General features: G+C 54.5%; 2 protein-coding genes across 4 annotated transcripts in view; both read left to right on the forward strand.

Annotated features, from left to right (window-relative positions):
* Positions 1-2077, forward strand: part of CLPTM1 (CLPTM1, transmembrane protein) — a 29871-nt gene extending 27794 nt beyond the window's left edge. Inside the window, 5 exon segments of the mRNA XM_003127223.6 lie at positions 34-169; positions 1040-1207; positions 1393-1515; positions 1518-1598; positions 1601-2077. Coding sequence (XP_003127271.4) covers positions 34-169; positions 1040-1207; positions 1393-1515; positions 1518-1598; positions 1601-1662 — 570 coding nt within the window. The 3' untranslated portion in view covers positions 1663-2077.
* Positions 5103-17805, forward strand: part of RELB (RELB proto-oncogene, NF-kB subunit) — a 35681-nt gene continuing 22978 nt past the window's right edge. Inside the window, exons 1-4 of one of the 3 annotated variants that reach the window (XM_021094521.1) lie at positions 5103-5345; positions 6270-6317; positions 11809-11817; positions 13574-13908. In XM_021094521.1, coding sequence (XP_020950180.1) covers positions 5291-5345; positions 6270-6317; positions 11809-11817; positions 13574-13908 — 447 coding nt within the window. In that variant the 5' untranslated portion in view covers positions 5103-5290. The remainder of the gene's footprint in view (positions 5346-6269; positions 6318-11808; positions 11818-13573; positions 13909-17805) is intronic. The other 2 variants (XM_021094522.1, XM_021094520.1) reach the window with 2 other exon arrangements.

Genomic DNA, 17805 nt, shown 5'->3' on the forward strand with positions numbered 1-17805 from the left:
GAGCCAGGTCCCAGCCCCGCCCTGCACCCACAGATGGCGTTCCGGTACCTGTCCTGGATCCTCTTCCCACTCCTGGGCTGCTACGCTGTCTACAGCCTCCTTTACCTGGAGCACAAGGGCTGGTACTCCTGGGTGCTCAGCATGCTTTACGGCTTCCTGCTGACCTTTGGTGAGCGGCCCCGCACACTCAGCTCCCCGAGTTAGGACGCTGCTGGGCCCTCCTCGGTCATCACGGCAGCCCGGCCCCGCCCTCCTGGCGCTCAGGAGACAGCCTCGTCCCCAGACAGGGACACTCAGGGTGGGCAGGGGTGTCACGTGGGGAGCCTCAAAAGGGGAGTGCCCTGTCCAGTTTGGGGGTCAGGGAGGGCTTCCGGGAACCCCCAAGCAAGGCATTTCAGTCCTCATCCTCAGGGGAACCCACAGAGTAAACAAGCAGACAAGTGAGTTACAGCACGTGCCCAAGGCTGCAAAGGGGCCAAAGCGAGGGCTGCACGGAGGTGGCCGGGGAGACCCCTCCGAGGAGACGATGTGTAAACTGAGGTCTGAGTTCCCGTCGTGGCTCAGCGGTTAAGGAACCCAACTAAGAGCCATGAGGATGCGGGTTCGATCCCTGGCCTTGTTCAGTGGATTAAGGATCTGGCGTTGCTGTGGGCTGTGGTGTAGGTCGCAGACGCGGCTCAGTTTTGGCATGCCGCGGCTGTGGCTGTGGTATAGGCTGGCGGCGGTAGCTCTGATCAGACCCCGAGCCTGGGAACCTCCATATGCCCCAGGTGCAGCCCTAAAAAGACAGCAGACAAAAAAATAAAAATAAAAAATAAAAAGTAAGCTGAGGTTTGAAGGATGCCACGGAACCCCAGGCAAAGATGTGGTGACAGGGCATGGCAAGTGCCAAGGCCCCGAGGTAGGAAGTGCCTGGGACGTTGGAACAGCGAGGAGACCAGTGTGGCTGGAGCAGTGAGTGGGGAGAGGCCGGAACTACAGTCAGAAAGGTCGAGACAGGCTGACTCTGCTCACGGCTGTCCCTTTGCCGATGCCACAGGCTTCATCACCATGACACCCCAGCTCTTCATCAACTACAAGCTCAAGTCCGTAGCCCACCTGCCCTGGCGCATGCTCACCTACAAGGCCCTCAACACCTTCATCGATGACCTGTTTGCCTTTGTCATCAAGATGCCTGTTATGTACCGGATCGGCTGCCTGCGGGACGGTGAGGCGGGGGGCGGGGGGGGGGTGGGGGTGGGCTGGCCGCAGCCCTCTCCCTCCAGAGCCGGGCACAGGCCGGGCCTGGGGGCTCCGGCCGAGGGCTCAGCCCCCTCTGTGCAGGACTACCCCACCCCCAGCCGACGGTGAGCTGGGCGGCCCCCTCACCCTGCCCCCTCGCCCCACCCCCAGATGTGGTCTTCTTCATCTACCTCTACCAACGGTGGATCTACCGCGTCGACCCCACGCGGGTGAACGAGTTTGGCATGAGTGGCGAGGCTCCGACAGCAGCTGCCCCCGTGGCCGAGGCCCCGACAGCGCAGGGGCCCTCCCTCCTGCCCCCGCCACCGCCAGCGAGGAGGCCTCCGTGCCCCTGCCCGCCAAGCCTACCCAGGGGGCCGCTCTGCCAGCGAGCCCCAGGAAGCCCCTCCAAAGCCAGCAGAGGACAAAAAAAGGGATTAGCTGCTCCTGGTCCTCCTCATCCGCTCGGGCTCCCGGTGACCACCATCCCCGCCGCCCCGGCCCCCTTGCCTCCCCTCCCCGTTGCCCTTCCCTTGGACAGATCGGGCCGGGCCCAGGGTGTGATGTGGGGGCCGGGGCAGGCCAGGGCACGTCATTTGTGGAGGCGCCGTCCGTCTGTTCCTCTGTGTTTCTAGCCATCTTGCCCCGCCAGCCCAGCACCATTGGGAATCATGGTGAAGCCGACGTGGCGCTGCCGAGGGGGTGGGCCAGGCAGGGGAGGGGCCGGGGCCCCTCTGGGGACGCCCGTGGCCATCCATCATCTTGTCCCTCGATCCCCCGTTGCCCCCCTCCTCCCGGACCGCCGCCCTTTAACACAGTCTGGATTTAATAAATTCACATGGGTGTTTAACTTAAACTCCACAACCCCACCACTTCGTGCCTTCCTTCCTCTGCCACCCTGGAGAACAGGTGTGGTGGCTCTCCTGAGTCTGGCAGGGACACCTGGAGGATGCAGGACAGTGACCCTCTGGGCCAGGCCCCTTTCTCCCCCTCCTCCCCCTCCCAGGAGACTGAAGGGGCTTCCATAACCTTGCCCATTTCATGGACGGGGAGGCTGGCTGTTTGCTGTGGCTTCACTGCACCTGTGCTGTCACCCACCAGGCTGTGTCGAGCCCGCCTCACCACTGCCCACTGATTGTCCCCTGGCCTCATGCCGCCAGGCAGGGCAGGGGCGTGTACCCATCGCCCCATCCGGACCCGTCAGCCATCCTCATTCAGTGGTCCTGGGACCCTGGAGAGCTGACCTTGCATCTCTGGGCTCCAGGGGCCCCGGGGGTGAGTCATGGCACAGAGTGGTGTCCACTGTAGCGCTCCATGGCTATTAGGTGCCGAGAACCCAGCCAAACTCAGTGTCGTGTATGCCTTCTCAGCAGGCTGGGTGCTGGGACTGTTCACCTGCCTTGTAGATGAGGAGACTGAGGCCCTTGGTGCCTGTGCACTTGGAGGGGTTGGGACCCCACATTTCCAGGGTTACTTTTGGGGAGTGGTCTCATCAATACTTAGGGGAGAGGAGGCCCAGGGCTGAGAACCATGGCAGGTTCCCTGAGGCTCCAGCTGCCATACTGCCTGGCAGGGCCAGGCAGGGCATCCACAAGGTCCCAGGTATGCACAGAGCGCGCATGCGCACACATGTACACATGCCACTCTTCAGGCAGCCACAGCCATTGACAGGCTCCACTGCCCCCTCCCCTGTTCTGTGTCATTTCATGGCTCCCACTCCTCTCAGGGCCCCTCTGCTGAACTCCTAGGACCGAAGGGGGCAGGGGCTCTCAGGCTCACTGGTCTCGTCACCCCACGCCCAGCTCCTCTTCCCACAGCTGCACAGCCCAGCCTTTGCCATGGTACAGCCATCAGCTGTACCCCACAGGTGCTTGGGACTCTCACCTCTTCACTTCCACTGAGACCACCCAGTTCAGGCTCCTCTTCACACCCTGGGGTCCCCACTCAGCCTCCTCTCTGGTCTCCTGCCCCTCCCATTCTCCATTCCAGCAACCAGAACTTTCTAAAGCACAAAGTTGACCCTGCCCATCCTTTGCTCAGGACCTACCATGGCTCCCCAGTACCCTTAGAGGAGCCCAGGCTCCTAGCTGTGGAGAGTGAGACCTTATCTCCCCTACTTTATAACTGCTGTGCTCTCTTAGCTCCTGGCACTCCTCTGGGTTCCCACATCCCAGCCCTGCCTGCTGTGGATCGTCACTACCTGGGGACAGGTCATTCTCCGCTGGACTGGAGCCCTCTTAGGACAGACAGAGCCAGAGCTGTCTTGGTCACACTGTGTCCTCGGCACAGGCGTCACTTGGGGAAAGTTTGCTCCGTGCATGTTTGCACAGTGCTGACTTGCACAGACATAGGCACATGCAGAAGTGTGGATCTTGAGGGGGCCTGCATTCAGGCACTGGTGGGGAGACTGATACAGTCAGGCAACAAACCTTCCCTGAGCCCCTCCCCTGGACTGTGCTCTGAGCTGGGGATTCTGTGTTCACAGCAGGGACCAAGACAGCCCCAGGCCTGCTCTCACGGGACTCAGAGCCCCAGGGGAATCCTGAGCACTGAGGGCTTCTGATGTATCCTTACAGTCATTCACCCAACAGTCTCTGAAGCCTGACCTTTCAAGGAGCGGAGGAGGATGAGGTGGGTTCCCGATCCTATATGTAGGAGCCATTACTCAACACTTTAATCACGAGCAAAGCTCTAGTCTAAGTGCTGTATGTGGTTTGCTTCAGCAAGTTTAATATTACCCAATGGCCCCATCACCTTACAGGCCATCGCTCTAGCCTCATCTTGGCTCCTTCCCCAGCAGTCACCACTGCAGCCTCCTTGCTGTTCCTTGAACATGCCATGCGCATTCCCACCTCAGGGCCTTTGCACATGCTGTTCACTAAGACTTGAACACTCTTCATTAGATATTCACATGGGTCCTTCACCGTTTCAGATGTCACCTTAGACCCTCCCTGAACATCCTAACCCAAATAACCTCCAAGCTCAATCCATGTATCTTGCTTATCTTGTGTAATACCGCCATTACCACCAGGCGTCTATTTGCTTATCTCTTCTCCCTCTGTCTCCCCCACTTGGATTTCAATTCCATGATGGCAGGTGCTTTTGTCTGGTGTGTTACTTGCTATGTCCCCAGCTCTTGGAACAGTACTGTGTGCAATAGCTCTGTTAAGTCAAATGTTCACAAGAGCAGGTGAGAAAACTGAAACCCAGAGAGGTTAATTGGTCCAAAGTCTCACAAAGTAATGTGATGCAACATTTAGAAGATAAAGTGCTTAGAACAGCACCTAGCACATGTCAGAGCTCTATACAAGTGTCAGCTATTAAGTGTCTAATCCTCACAACCATCCCAGTATTAGACCCATTTTTCAGATGAGGAAACTGAGGCTCAGAAGTCAGTTGTCTGAGGTCTCCTAGTAAGTGGAAGACCTAGGATTTGAACCCACACATCCTGATTCTAGAACATCAAATCACAGCCTCCCTGTCAATGCCCTTGTCATATGGAGCCTACAGCCCGCAGGCCAAATCCGGCTTTTTCCAGTTTTGTGTAACTTTTACATGTTCTAAATGGTTGGGAAGAAATCAAGTCCCGTTGGCAGACCTGGGGGTCAGGCCTCAGTTTCCTTACTTGCTCCATGGGTAGACTGTGAGTGGCCTCAAGCAGGACTCAGTGGTCTCGCGCAGAGCAACGGGCAGCATCACCGGCCCGACCCCTCCTGCGCGCTTGGCTTCTTCTTCCCGGCCGGCCCCGCCCCCGCGGCCACGTGATGCGTGGGGGTTTTCCCATTCCCCTAGCGTGACGTCACGACAGGGTGCAGACCAATGAGCGTGCAGGCCGGCGGCGCCGGGGAATTCCGCCGCCCCGCCCCCGCCCGCCTCCCGCCCGGCCCGGCCCGGCGCCCCCCGCAGCCCCGGGCGCCGCGCGTCCAGCCCGGCCTGCGGCCCCAGCCCCTGCGCCGCTCTCCCGACCCGAAATCGTCCGCCGGACTGTGCCACCTGGCCGTCCGGCCTGCCCGCGTGTGTGTTTTGGTCTGGACTGGCGTCTGGGCCGTCAGTCCCCACTGGTCGGGCCATGCCGAGTCGCCGCGTCGCCAGATCGTCCGCTGCGCCGGAGCTGGGGGCCTTGGGTAAGCGGGCTGGGTTCGGGAGAGGAGTCTGGGGCGGGACCAGAGATGTAGGAGTCCTGGGGGTCCTGGAGTAGTCTGTAGTTCCTACGGGAGTCTAGGGGTTTTACGGGGCGAGTGTGAAGGTTCTGGGGACACTATATCAAAGAGAAGGAAGGAGGCAGAGTGTGGTGACATGGACCGGGCCAGGGTAAGAGAGGAGTCCCACTAGAGAGTGAGAAGGGGGCGGGGCCTGACCCTGAGGCAAAGAAGGGGGCGGGGCGCGACAAACAGAGGGGGCGGGGTCTGACTCGGAGAAGGAGGAGCGGGAGCTGTTCCTGAGAGATTGGGCGTGGCCAGACCCAGAGAGGGCGAAAAAGGAGCAGCCTGGCTCACAGAAGGAGGTGGAGCCTAGCTCAAAGAGGGAAGCGAGGTCTTTCCGACCCAGAGTGAGGGGGCGGGGACTGAGAGGAGGGGGCCGGGCCGCGCGCATAGAGGGGAGAGGGGCGGGGCCTGTTCTGAAAAAAAAGAGGGCGGGATCCGGTTCAGACAAGAAAGAGGGGGTGGGGCTTGCCTCAGGAGAGAAGTGGCAGGGTCTGAGAGGGAGAAGGGGACGGGCTTGACGCTGGCAGGGTGAAGGTGTAGGGTCGACCCTGAAATAAGGAAGGAGGTGGGGACTTTCCTAACTGAGGTCGAGAAGGGCTTCTCCAGGCCCTTCTCTACCTTCTTACGGGAGAGGAGCAGGGCCTGCATGCGATGAAGGGTGAAGGGAATGACAGAAACTAGGGAACCTGTCCCTGAGTTAAGGAAGTAAGGCCAGACTGTAAGGGTGAGGGGGCCGAACAAAAGGGCCCCGGGCCAGGAGGGAAACCGGGTGGGGCTTGGGAGATTCTCGGCCTCTCCCGCTGTATCTCCATCACCTCCTGAGACATGCCTCCTTCCCTGCAGGGTCCACTGACCTCTCCTCGCTCTCGCTAGCCGTTTCCCGGACCACGGGTGAGCAGCCCTCCACAGTTCCTGACCATTTGCACACTCAGTACGCGGGGGAGGGGGGGATCTCATGGAGGGGGCATTGTCCACGCCTCTGAGGGCTTTGCAGAGGTCCACCTCGGCTTTTTTTTTTTCTTCTGCTGACATGTGTTCCTCCCTGCTCCTTGAGATAGGATCCCCAGATGCACCTACCTCCCAAATCTTAAGGAGCTGAGCGAGTCAAACCAACTGTTCACTCTCTAAGAGGAGTCCTCTTTAGAAATTCACTATTTCTGAAGGTCCTAGTACAGAGGGTGATAATTACACACTGGTGCCACCACCCCTTCACTATGTGAATGTCTGCAGATCACTTCCCCTTTCTGGGCCTCAGTTTTTCTAATCTGTAAGGTGAGCATAAGATCAATGCCTCCCTTTTAGGAGGACTGAGAAGATTTAATGAGCTGATACAGTTAAACTTTTTGGGTTTTTTTGGCCGCCCCAGGGCATATGGAGCTCCGGGGCCAGGGATCAGATCCAAGCCACAGTCTTGACCTAAGCCACAGCTGCGGCAACAGGATCTTACTAAACCCATTGTACTAGGCCAGGGATCAAACCTGAATCCCAGCGCTCCCAAGACACCACAGATCCCATAGCACCCCAGCAGGAGCTCCTGATACAGTTACACTTTCAAAGCAGTGTCTGGCACACAGTAAAGGCTCACTAAGTGTTAACTGTTGGTGGTATAATCATAATAATTATTAGTACAGTCTCTAAGAGTGGTTCTGAAACCTCTGTGTGCCTGAGGGTTACCCTGAGAGCCGCTAAAACAGATTGGAGGCCCCACCTCCAGAGTTTCTGATTTAGTAGGTCTTGGATGAGCTCTGAGAGTCTGTATTTCTAGCAAGTTCCCAAAAGATGCTGAGAACCACTAGCCTAAAAGGTCCCTCCTCGTGTGCCATCCAGAATTAAAGTTGCCCAAGGAAATGCAGAATCATGGCCATGATGTCCTCACTCATAAATGCGCTGGAGTGTGGAGGGCAGAGGATGAGTCCTGCCACCAGGAAAACTCAGTGGCCCCAGTGGGCTGAGTCCGAACCCCAGTAGATGGGCCCCAGCAGTGCTGGCTTGGCTGCAGAGGAGGCTCTGTGGGTTCTCTAACAGGTCTGCAAGTTTGGGAGATCCTGAAAGGTGGGAGATGGCACTGGCACTCAAGCAAGCCTGAGACTTCTCTGACCTGAGATCTAGGTCTTTGGTTTCAATTGAGAGTAATTTCTGATGTTAGCTATTCAGTAAATATTTATTGAGTGTCTCTTCCGTACCTGGCCCTGTGCTGGGCAGTGCTGAGGACTCAGCAGTGACCGAGACAGCCCTGCCTCTGCCCTCATGGGCTTTCCTACCGAGATATGAAGGCAGACACATACACGATGAATTAAATGTAAGATTGTAGGGAGTTCCCTTCATGGCTCAGTGGTTAACGAAACTGATTAGAATCCATGAGGATGCGGGTTAGATCCCTGGACTCGCTCAGTGGGTTGAGGATCCATCGTTGCCATGAGCTGTGATGTAGGTCACAGAAACGGCTCAGATCCCAAGTTGCTGTGGCTGTGGCGTAGGCTGGCAGCAACAGCTCCGATTTGGCCCCTAGCCTGGGAACTTCCATATGCCTCGGATGCAGCCCTAAAAAGAAAAAAAAAAAAAAAGTAGGATTGTAAAATGTGATACAGGTTACCAATAAATCTTGGGGTCAGTGACATCAAATGCCCTGGTGAGGATGGGACAACTACTGAAATAGAGCGGGAGGGAAATTTTCCCTCATTTTCCCTCATATGGGACCCTGGGTATCCACTGGGAAGGGGGCAGATGTATTTCCTGCTGGCACTCACAGTCTACAGAAGACAGGTAGATATGAATCACTCTAATATAAGATCAAATCAGGAGTTCCTGTTGTGGCTCAGTGGTAACAAACCCGGCTAGGATCCCAGCATGTGGGTTCCATCCCTGGCCTCACTCAGTGGGTTAAAGATCTGGTGTTGCTGTGACCTGTGTAGTTCACAGATGTGGCTGGGGTCTGGCATTGTTGTGGCTGTGGGGTAGGCCAGCAGCTACAGCTCCAACTCGACCCCTAGCCTGGGAAGCTCCATGTGCCTCGGGTGTGGCCCAAAAAATAAATAAATAAATAAGGTCATGTCGAATCCTAACCGGTGCGCTGAAAACGCTAATACAAAGGTGCTTAACTGAGTTTCTGGAGTCGGGGTTCTGGGGCCATCTTGGATAAAGCAGTCGGGGAAGACCTGTCTAGGAGGTGACATTTGAGTAGGGACCTTGAAAGAGGAGGAGGAGCCCAGGCAAAGAACTAAAGGGAGAGCATTCTGGGAGAGGCCAGCCTGTGCAAAGGCCCTGAGGTAGGAAAGATGTAGCCGCTCAAGCATGGCCCATCCTGGCTGCTCTTGAATGGTGGTAAATCTGTGTGGGAGATTGGGGTGGGGGGTAGGGGTTTTTTTGTTTTTCTTTTTTTGTCTTTTCTAGGCCCGCACCTGGCTAAGCAATTTCCCAGTGTGATCCTAAGTCCTCATGTTAACATCTGAGATATAGCAGACCTCATATTAGAGAAGGAGGCTCAGAGAGGCTAGACCACTTAGCCAAGGCGACACAGCCAGTGAATGACAGCTGGGATTCAAACTCAAACTAACAGCTGGGTGACTCCGTAACCCATGCTCTGTAACTATGTCTTCCACCATCCCCGTTTATAGACAGATAAACTGAGGCCTAGAGAGGGGAAGCAGTTTACCCAAGTCCATGAAATAATGTCTTCCAACACCTTACCCAATAGCAGCCAGCATTTATGTCCTGCCTACTATTATGGTAGTTCTAAGAGTTTCCCATATATTAACTCATTTCATTTTTTTTTTAATGGCCACACCTGTGGCACATGGAAGTTCCTAGGCCAGGAACTGAATCCAAGCCTCAGCTGTGGCAATGGTGAATCCTCCAGGCCAGAGATCAAGCCCGCACCTCTGCAAGCAACCCAAGCCACTGCAGTCGGATTCTTTTTTCTTTTATGATTTTTATTTTTTCCATTATAGTTGATTTACAGTGTTCTATCAATTTCTACTGTACAGCAAAGTGGCCCAGTCATATATATATATATATATATATATATATATATATATATATTCTTTTTCTCACATTATCTTCCATCATGTTTGCAGTCTGATTCTTAACACACTGTGCCACAGTGGGAACTCATCTAATTTTCACAGCAGCCCAGTGAGACAGGGATTATTATTGTGTCCATTTTATAGATAAAGAAACCAAGGCACAAAAAGAGGTTAAGTCATGGGCTCAAAGCCACACAGCTAGCAAGGAACAGACCAGGATTTGTTTTTTTTTGTCTTTTTAGGGCTTCACCAGTGGCATAGGAAAGTGTCTAGGCTAGGGGTTGAAACTGCCGGCCTATACCATGGCCACAGCAATGCCAGATCTGAACTAGCTGCGTCTGCAACCTACACCGCAGCTCACGGCAACGCTAGATCCTTAACCCACTGAGCGAGGCCAGGGATCAAACCTGCGTCCTCATGGATGCTAGTCAGGTTCATTACTGCTGAGCCTCAAAGGGAACTCCCAGAGCCAGGATTTGAACTGAGGTGGTGCAAAGCTTCAGCCACAGTGGCTCAGGTTCCCCACCCACAGCCTGGGAACTCCTTGAGGGCTTAGCCAAAGTCCAAGTCGTCTTTGGGCTCCGGGTCATCCAGCACAGATGCCTGAGAAGGTTTTTCTGAGCTGAAGTGACTTGAGATTGGCCTCTGTCTGTGATCTCTAGCATGTCCCTTCCTTTCTCCCAGCCTCAGGGTCCCCATCTACCAAGCGGGCTGACTTCACAGATCGCATGAGATGGAGCAAAGGTCTGGCTGCCAGGAGCCACTCCCAGAGAGTGGAGGAGGAGAACAGGCCTGGCAGCAGGGCGGGTCAGCCATAATTCCATGGCGAGTGGCCCGTGCAGGAACCCTGGGTGGGGCATCTGGCCCTGGCCTGTCGTTCCTTGCCATGTGACCCCAAGGCTTCCTTGCTCCCTCTGGGCTCCACCTTCTTCTGTCTGTGGAATGTCAGGAGCTTGGTTTCAGTTCCTCCACGACTCCTTCCAGGGCTGAGCTTTCCTGACGAGGTGATAGGGGGCTTCTCCAGCACGGCTGGCCTCCCTGCTCAGCAAGCAGGAGCGAATCCTGGATACCGAGTGGGCCCTGCTGGGGGACTGGCACGGGATGCAGAGTGGGTGCTTGCCCGGAGGTGGAGGATCTGCCTCCTTGGATCTTTAGACACCATCCTCTCAGGGTCCGAGGTGGCCTTTTTTATTTTTTTGCCTCTCCTGCAGCATGTGGAAGTTCTCAAGTCAGGGATCGAACCTGTGCCACAGCAGCCACCCAAGCTGCTGCAGTGACAACATGAGATCACTAACCTACTGTGCCTCAAGGGAAGGCCTTTATTTTTATTTTATTTTATTTTATTTTTTGCCACAGCGTGCAGTGGCTTGATGTGGGATCTCAGTTCCCAGACCAGGGACTGAACCCAGGCTGCAGGGGTAAAAGCTCTGAATCCTAACCATTAGACCACCAGGGAACTCCCAAGGGTCACTCCAACTTTTTTTTTTTTTTTTTTTGTCTTCTCAGGGCCGCACCCATGGCATATGGAAGTTCCCAGGCTAGGGATCCAATTGGATCAGAGCTGTAGCCACAGGCCACAGCCACAGCCACAGCAACTCAGGATCCAAGCCTGTGACCTATACCACAGCTCAAGGCAACAGTGGATCCTTAACCTACTGAGTGAGGCCAGAGATCGAACCCGCCTGCTTATGAATGCTAGTTGGGTTTGTTAACCGCTGAGCCATGACAAGAACGCCTCCAACATTTTGTTTAAAATCTTGGGTGACTATATTTTTTTCCTAGTGATAATGAGACCTTTGACTTTTCCTCGGATTCTCAATGAGAATTGTTTTGTTATGTTTTATTTTAGAGCTGCACCCATGGCATATGGAGGTTCTCAGCCTAGGGGTCGAATTGGAGCTGCAGCTGCCAATCTACTCCGCAGCCACAGCAACACTTGATCAGAGCCGTGTCTGCAACCTACACCACAGCTCACTGAAACAAGGATCATTAACCCACTGAGCAAGGCCAGGGATCAAACCCCAGTCCTCATGGATACTCGTCAGATTCATTTCCACTGTGCCACAACGGGAACTCCTCAACAATGTTTCATAATCCCTGGACTAAATGTTTTGGGGGAGGCATTTGAGGGTAGCCCAAGCTGGGACCCCAACATTGGAAGCTGAAGGAAGGGTAGGCCAGGAGGGGGAGATGGGGGTTGGGGTTAGACACCCCAGGGAGTTGAGCCCAACATTTCCTACAGGACGGAGGGAGGGGCAAGGGGGAAGAATTGGGGGCTGGGGGCTGGGGAATCAGTCTTAAAAGATGAACGTCTTGACCGCCTCACGGACCTCACTTTTCTCTTTCTCTTCCTTCCACAGATGAATTGGGTGAGTATCACAGGGCAGTTCTGGGGGGAGGCTGAGGACTCCAAGTGCTCAAGGAAGGGGACCTTGGCCTTCTTAGCTGGGGAGAGGGTCACAGTATAACTGCTGGGACGGCTGGGGGATTTTAACAAAGTCATGTGTCCCCAAGGTACTTAGCAGCACTCGACACTTAGATGCAGCAAATGTCCGCTGTCTTGAGGGTTAGTTACTATTACTACGACTATTGTTCATTCCCTCAGTGAATTGTATTGAGCACCTGCTGCAGGCCAGGCACTGTTCTAGGCACCGGAGATTCAGCCACAAACCCCAGTCCCCACCCTCTCAGAGCAGATGCTCTAGTGATGGAGAGAGTAAGACAAAGAATAAAGAACACGATGATGTTGGATTGGACTAAGGTCTGTGAAGGAAACAGGGGAAGAGGCCTGGGGAAAAGATATTAGATCAGGCCTTTCTGCTTTTTCGGGCCTCACCCACGCCATGTGGAGGTTCCAGACTAGGGATCTAATCAGAGCTGTAGCTGCCGGCCTAGACCACAGCCACAGCCACGGCAGTGCAATATTGGAACCGCATCTGCGACCTATACCGCAGCTCACAGCAATGCCAGATCCTTAACCTACTTGGCAGGGCCAGGGATCGAACCCGTGTCCTCACGGGTACTAGTTGAGTTTGTTTCCACTGAACCACAACAGGACCTCCTAGATCAGGGCTTTCTGAAGAGGCGAGCTGAGACTGGAAGGATGAGGAGTCAGTACGGGTTGAAGCGGGGGGGGGGGGGGACGCATGGGTCAGACAGATGGAGGAGCAAGTACAATGCCCTGAGGAGGGCCAAGCATGGTGGGTGCAAGCAACAGAAAAGAGACTAGAGGGTGGTGAGCGGGGTGAGGGGAGAGGCCCAGGACAGCTGGGGGTGGATCCGGGGGAGGGGCATCCACCCAAGGCTCTTAGGTCAGAGTCAAGGGTCAAAGACAAGTGTGGAGTTGAGGGTTTTATGTGAAGATGGTGTTGATTTTGACTCTGAGGGGGCTGGGAGCCACAGGAGGCTTCTGTGCAGATGGGGACAGGGTCTGACATCAGATCCCTCTGCCCACGTGTGGGGGACAGACTGGAAGAGGCCAGGTGGGGACCTGGGGCAATGGTTCTGATGGGACACGATGGGGACGGTGGGGCAGGGAGAAGCGGTGGGAATGTAATACATATTTAAGGTAGAGGCAGAAGTTCATGGACTGGACATAGCGGCTGTGGGATGCTGAGCTGCTGCCCAAGAGGCACAGCCTTGCAGCTTGAGGGCTCTGGACAGTGGGGCCGCTTTCTGAGATGGGAACAGCTTGGGTAGAGCAGCTGCCATTTCTGTTATTAAATGGAGCAAGGTGGAGGTAGGGGTACCTGTCACTTGGCCCTACCTTGATCCAGGAGAGAGGTGATGGAGGCATGGATGCAGCAGCTATTTTGGAAGCAAGTGGACCTGAAGGTGCAGGAGAAGGAGAAACCAGACCCGCACTCCCCCTCCCCGCGCAGATCCCTCCGGTCTACGGCTTCAAGAACTGGGGGACCCTTGGGGGACTGAGGCTGGGGCACTATTTGCAAGAAGGAGAGTAGGGTCGTGTTGGGGTTCATCACTAAAGCCCCTGTGCTTGGTCCACAAGAAATATGTCTTGAAGAAATGAATGGACAGGAAAAGGCGAGGGAGTCACAAGTCTGGGGGTCAGAAGGCCTTTTCTTTAACAATCAGGGTCACCCCCAGTTTTTGCTTCTCCCGCAGAGATCATTGACGAGTACATCAAGGAGAATGGCTTTGGCCTGGAGGGGGCGCCGCCGGGCGCCGGCGAGGGGCTGCCGCGCCTGGTGTCCCGCGGGGCGGCCTCCCTGAGCACCGTCACCCTCGGCCCCGCGGCGCCCCCGGCCACGCCGCCCGCCTGGGGCTGCCCCCTGGGCCGGCTGGTGCCCCCAGGCCCCGGGCCGCGGCCGCACCTGGTCATCACTGAGCAGCCCAAGCAGCGCGGGATGCGCTTCCGCTACGAGTGCGAGGGCCGCTCCGCCGGCAGCATCCTGGGGGAGAGCAGCACCGAGGCCAGCAAGACGCTGCCCGCCATCGAGGTGGGGACCGGGGTCAGCGGGGCTCGCGTTCTCCCCTGCCTCCCAAATTCATATGCCTGTGTTTATTTATTCATGTATTTGATGGTGGTTATTATTATTGCCGTTGCTATTGTTGAGTGGATGATAGTACAGTCATTTGGCCTTAAATTCACAACAGCACTAAAAAGGGAGTTCCCGTCGTGCCTCAGTGGTTAACAAACCCCACTAGGATCCATGAGGATGCCGGTTCAGTCCCTGGAGTTGCTCAGCCGGTTAAGGATCCGCCGTTGCCGTGAGCTGTGGTGTGGGCCGCAGACTCGGCTTGGATCTGGCGTTGCCGTGGCTCTGGCGTAGCCAGCAGCTACAGCTCTGATTAGACCCCTAGTCTGGGAACCTCCACATGACGTGGGTGCGCCCTAAAAAGACAAAAAAAAAGCACTTAAAGAAAGACCTTCTTTTTGGCAACTTGACGGTGTTGATCAAAATGACCATTGCAGGTAGGGCAGTGTAGCCTCCTGGTTCACCATCGTTAAGAATCAGAGTGCCTGGGTTCGAATCTCGGTTCTTCCATTTACTAGCTGTGCAGCCTTGGGCAGGTTACTTAGTCCCTGTGTGCCTCCCCCTCTCCAAACGGGAAAATACTAATAATATCTGGAGTTCCCATCGTGCCCCACTGGGTTAAGAACTGGACATAGTGTCCGTGAGGTTGTGGGTTCGATCCGTGCCCTCGCTCAGTGGGTTAAGGATCTGGGGTTGCCATGGGCCATGATAATGGTTGCAGATGAGGCTCAGATCTGGCGTTGCTGTGGCTGTGGTGTCGGCCAGCAGCTGCAGCTCTTATTCTACCCCTAGCCTGGGAACCTCCACATGCCGAGGGTGCCGCCCTAAAAAGACAACAACAACAACAACAAAAAGACAAAAAAAATAATAAAGGATCTGGCCTTGCTACAGCTGTGGCATAGGTCAGATGCCTAAGCTGTTAACTCACTGACTAGAACTGAATCTCTTAGCTTTGTACCGACTCTCCCAATCCACGAATCTTACATTAAACATTATACTCAAGCCAAAAAAAACAGTCTATATACGTATATAAGATATATATTATTATTATTTTTGTCTTTTTAGGGTTGCACCCATGCATATGGAGGTTCCCAGGCTAGGAGTCTAATCGGAGCTGTTGCCACCGGCCTACACCACAGCCACAGCAACCCTGGATCCAAGACGCACCTGCGACCTACACCATAGGTCAAGGCAACGCCAGATCCTTAACCCACTGAGCGGGGCCAGGGATCGAACCCGCAACCCCATGGTTCCTAGTTGGATTTGTTTCCGCTAAACCACTCGGGAACTCCTAAAATATGTATTATAAAAATATATATGAATGTATAACTGTGTCACTTTGCTGTACAGAAGTTAACACAACATTTGTAAATCAACTACACTGCAATTTTAAAAAAGACATTCCTTGGAGTTCCTGGCTCAGCGGAAACTAGCATCCATGAGGACGCAGGTTCGATCCCTGGCCTTGCCCAGTGGGTTAAGGATCCAGTGTTGCCATGAGCTGTGGCATAGGTCGCAGAATTGGCTAGGATCCCTCGTTGCTGTGGCTGTGGTGTAGGCCAGCAGCTGTAGCTCTGATTCTACCCCTAGCCTGGGAACCCCCATATGCCATGGCTGTGGTCCTAAAAAGACAAAAATAAATAAATAAATAAATAAATAAGAAAAGAAAAATAAACAGAAATTAAATAAATAAAAATTTTAAAAAAGGCATTCCCTGGTGGCCTAGTGGTTAAGGATCCAGGGTTGTCACTGCTGTGGTGTGGGTTTGATACCTGGCCCAGGAACTTAGCATGTTTTGGGCATGGCCAAAAAAAAAAAAAAACCAAAAACCCCGAATATATCTTGGAGCTGAGATCATATCAGCATGACTGAAGCTTAGTCTCTCTGTTTTATATATATATATATATGTATTTTAGGGGTGCACCTGCAGTATATGAAGGTTCCTAGGTTAGGGGTTGAATCAGAGCTGTAGCCACCAGCCTAAACCATAGCGACAGCAATGCGGATCCAAGCTGCGTTTGTGACCTACACCACAGTTCACAGCAATGCCGGATCCTTAACCCACTGAACGAGGCCAGGGAATCTGTCCTCATGGACACCAGGTGGGTTCGTTAACTGCTGAGCCACAACGGGAACTGCTGCCTTAGTCTCTCCAGCATCTCTTCCCCGCTGTGCGGATAGGTGAGCATATAATGTGCAAGTCTCTGACCAAAGGGTGTTTAGGTCGTTTGCTGACTCCCGCTATTACAGTGGGGTCGTAGAAAGTGTCTCGCTTCATCTCTAATCCCCTTCCTGTGTGTCACTCACATAACTTCTGGAAGTGGAATTGCTGGTTCCTTGTGTCTCTCTATGGAGGCTTCATGTGTTTCTGGATCTTTGCACAAACGGAATCTGGATTGTGTCCTCATTTCCCACTAGCTGTGGGTCCTGGCCCAGCTGCTCCCTGACCTCCAGCTTCCTCCCTGGGACCCAGCTCTCCGCCTCCTCCAGGTTTCCACTGACGGGACAGCCAGAGGGGTGCTGTTAAATCACACATCTGCTCCCCTCCCCTTTTCAGATTCCTCCCTTGGCTCCCACGTGTCCTCAGGAGGAAGCCTAAGCTCCTCCCTGGGACTCTAAGACCTTTCATGGTCTGCCATCTGCTACCTGTTCCCAGCCAGGGCCCCCCTTACTTTTTTTTTCCTTTTTTTTTTTAAAGGGCCTCACCCATGGCATAGGGAGGTTCCCAGGCTAGGGGTAGAATAAGAGCTGCAGCTGCCAGCCGACACCACAGCCACAGCAACACCAGATCCAAGCCGCGTCTGCAACTGACACCACAGATCATGGCAACACCAGATCCTTAACCCACTGAATGAGGCCAGGGATCGAACCCGCACCTTCATGGTTCTTAGTTGGATTGTTTCCGCTGTGCCACGAGGTGAACTCCAGCCCCACCTCACTTGCCACCCTCCCACCTGGAGTGCTCTGTGCGCGCAGCCTGGTCACTTCCTGTTCACCCGTGAAGCCTCAGACACTTGAGCAACTCCTCCCCTGACACCGGCCCCAGGTCCCAGGTCCCAGGTGTGCGATCTGCTTCCCTCTCCTCTCCCTCAGTGGGGTCTGTCCTCGGGGCTTTATTTAGATGACAAGCAGACAACGATGTCCTACCCCCAACATGTCTGGATTTTAGAGTCAGAACATCTCAGGTTGGAGTCCTGGTTCTGTCACACCAGCTGTGGGGATTAGGGAAAGCCCACGGCTTCTCCTGGCCTCAGTTTCCTCATCTGTAAAATGGGGGTGAAGCTCCCGCCCCTCAGAGAACACTGTGAGGAAACAGGGAGATGGCCCAGCGTGGGCGTGCAGGGCCCCGTACTAGCCAGGTGGCTGGATTTGGCTCCAGGCATCATAGCCAAAAGCAGCATTCTTTTATACCCCCCAAAAAACATGGGCGTGGGGTATAAAAGAATGGTTTACTCAGAGTTCCCTGGTGGCCTAGTGGTTAAGGGTCCAGCATTGTCACTGCTGGGGCACAGGTTGCATCCCTGGCCCTGCCAGGGTGGCCAAAAAAAAAGGTTTACTTTCACGTGTACAATCCATCACTGAATTTTCAGAAACAGCCAAGTGTGATGATTGAGGGGCAATTGCATAGCCCCTTATCTATCTTTAACTTGTATTTCCGGAGTTCCCGTCGTGGCTCAGTGGTTAACAAGTCCGACTAGGAACCACGAAGTTGTGGGTTCAATCCCTGGTCTCACTCAGTGGGTTAAGGATGCGGTGTTGCCGTAAGGTGAGTTGTGGTGTAGGTCACAGACACGGCTCACATCTGGCGTTGCTGTGGCTGTGGTGTAGGCCGGCAGCTGTAGCTCTGATTAGACCCCT

Source organism: Sus scrofa, chromosome 6 (genome assembly GCF_000003025.6).
Source record: "Sus scrofa isolate TJ Tabasco breed Duroc chromosome 6, Sscrofa11.1, whole genome shotgun sequence".
NCBI lineage: Eukaryota > Metazoa > Chordata > Mammalia > Artiodactyla > Suidae > Sus > Sus scrofa.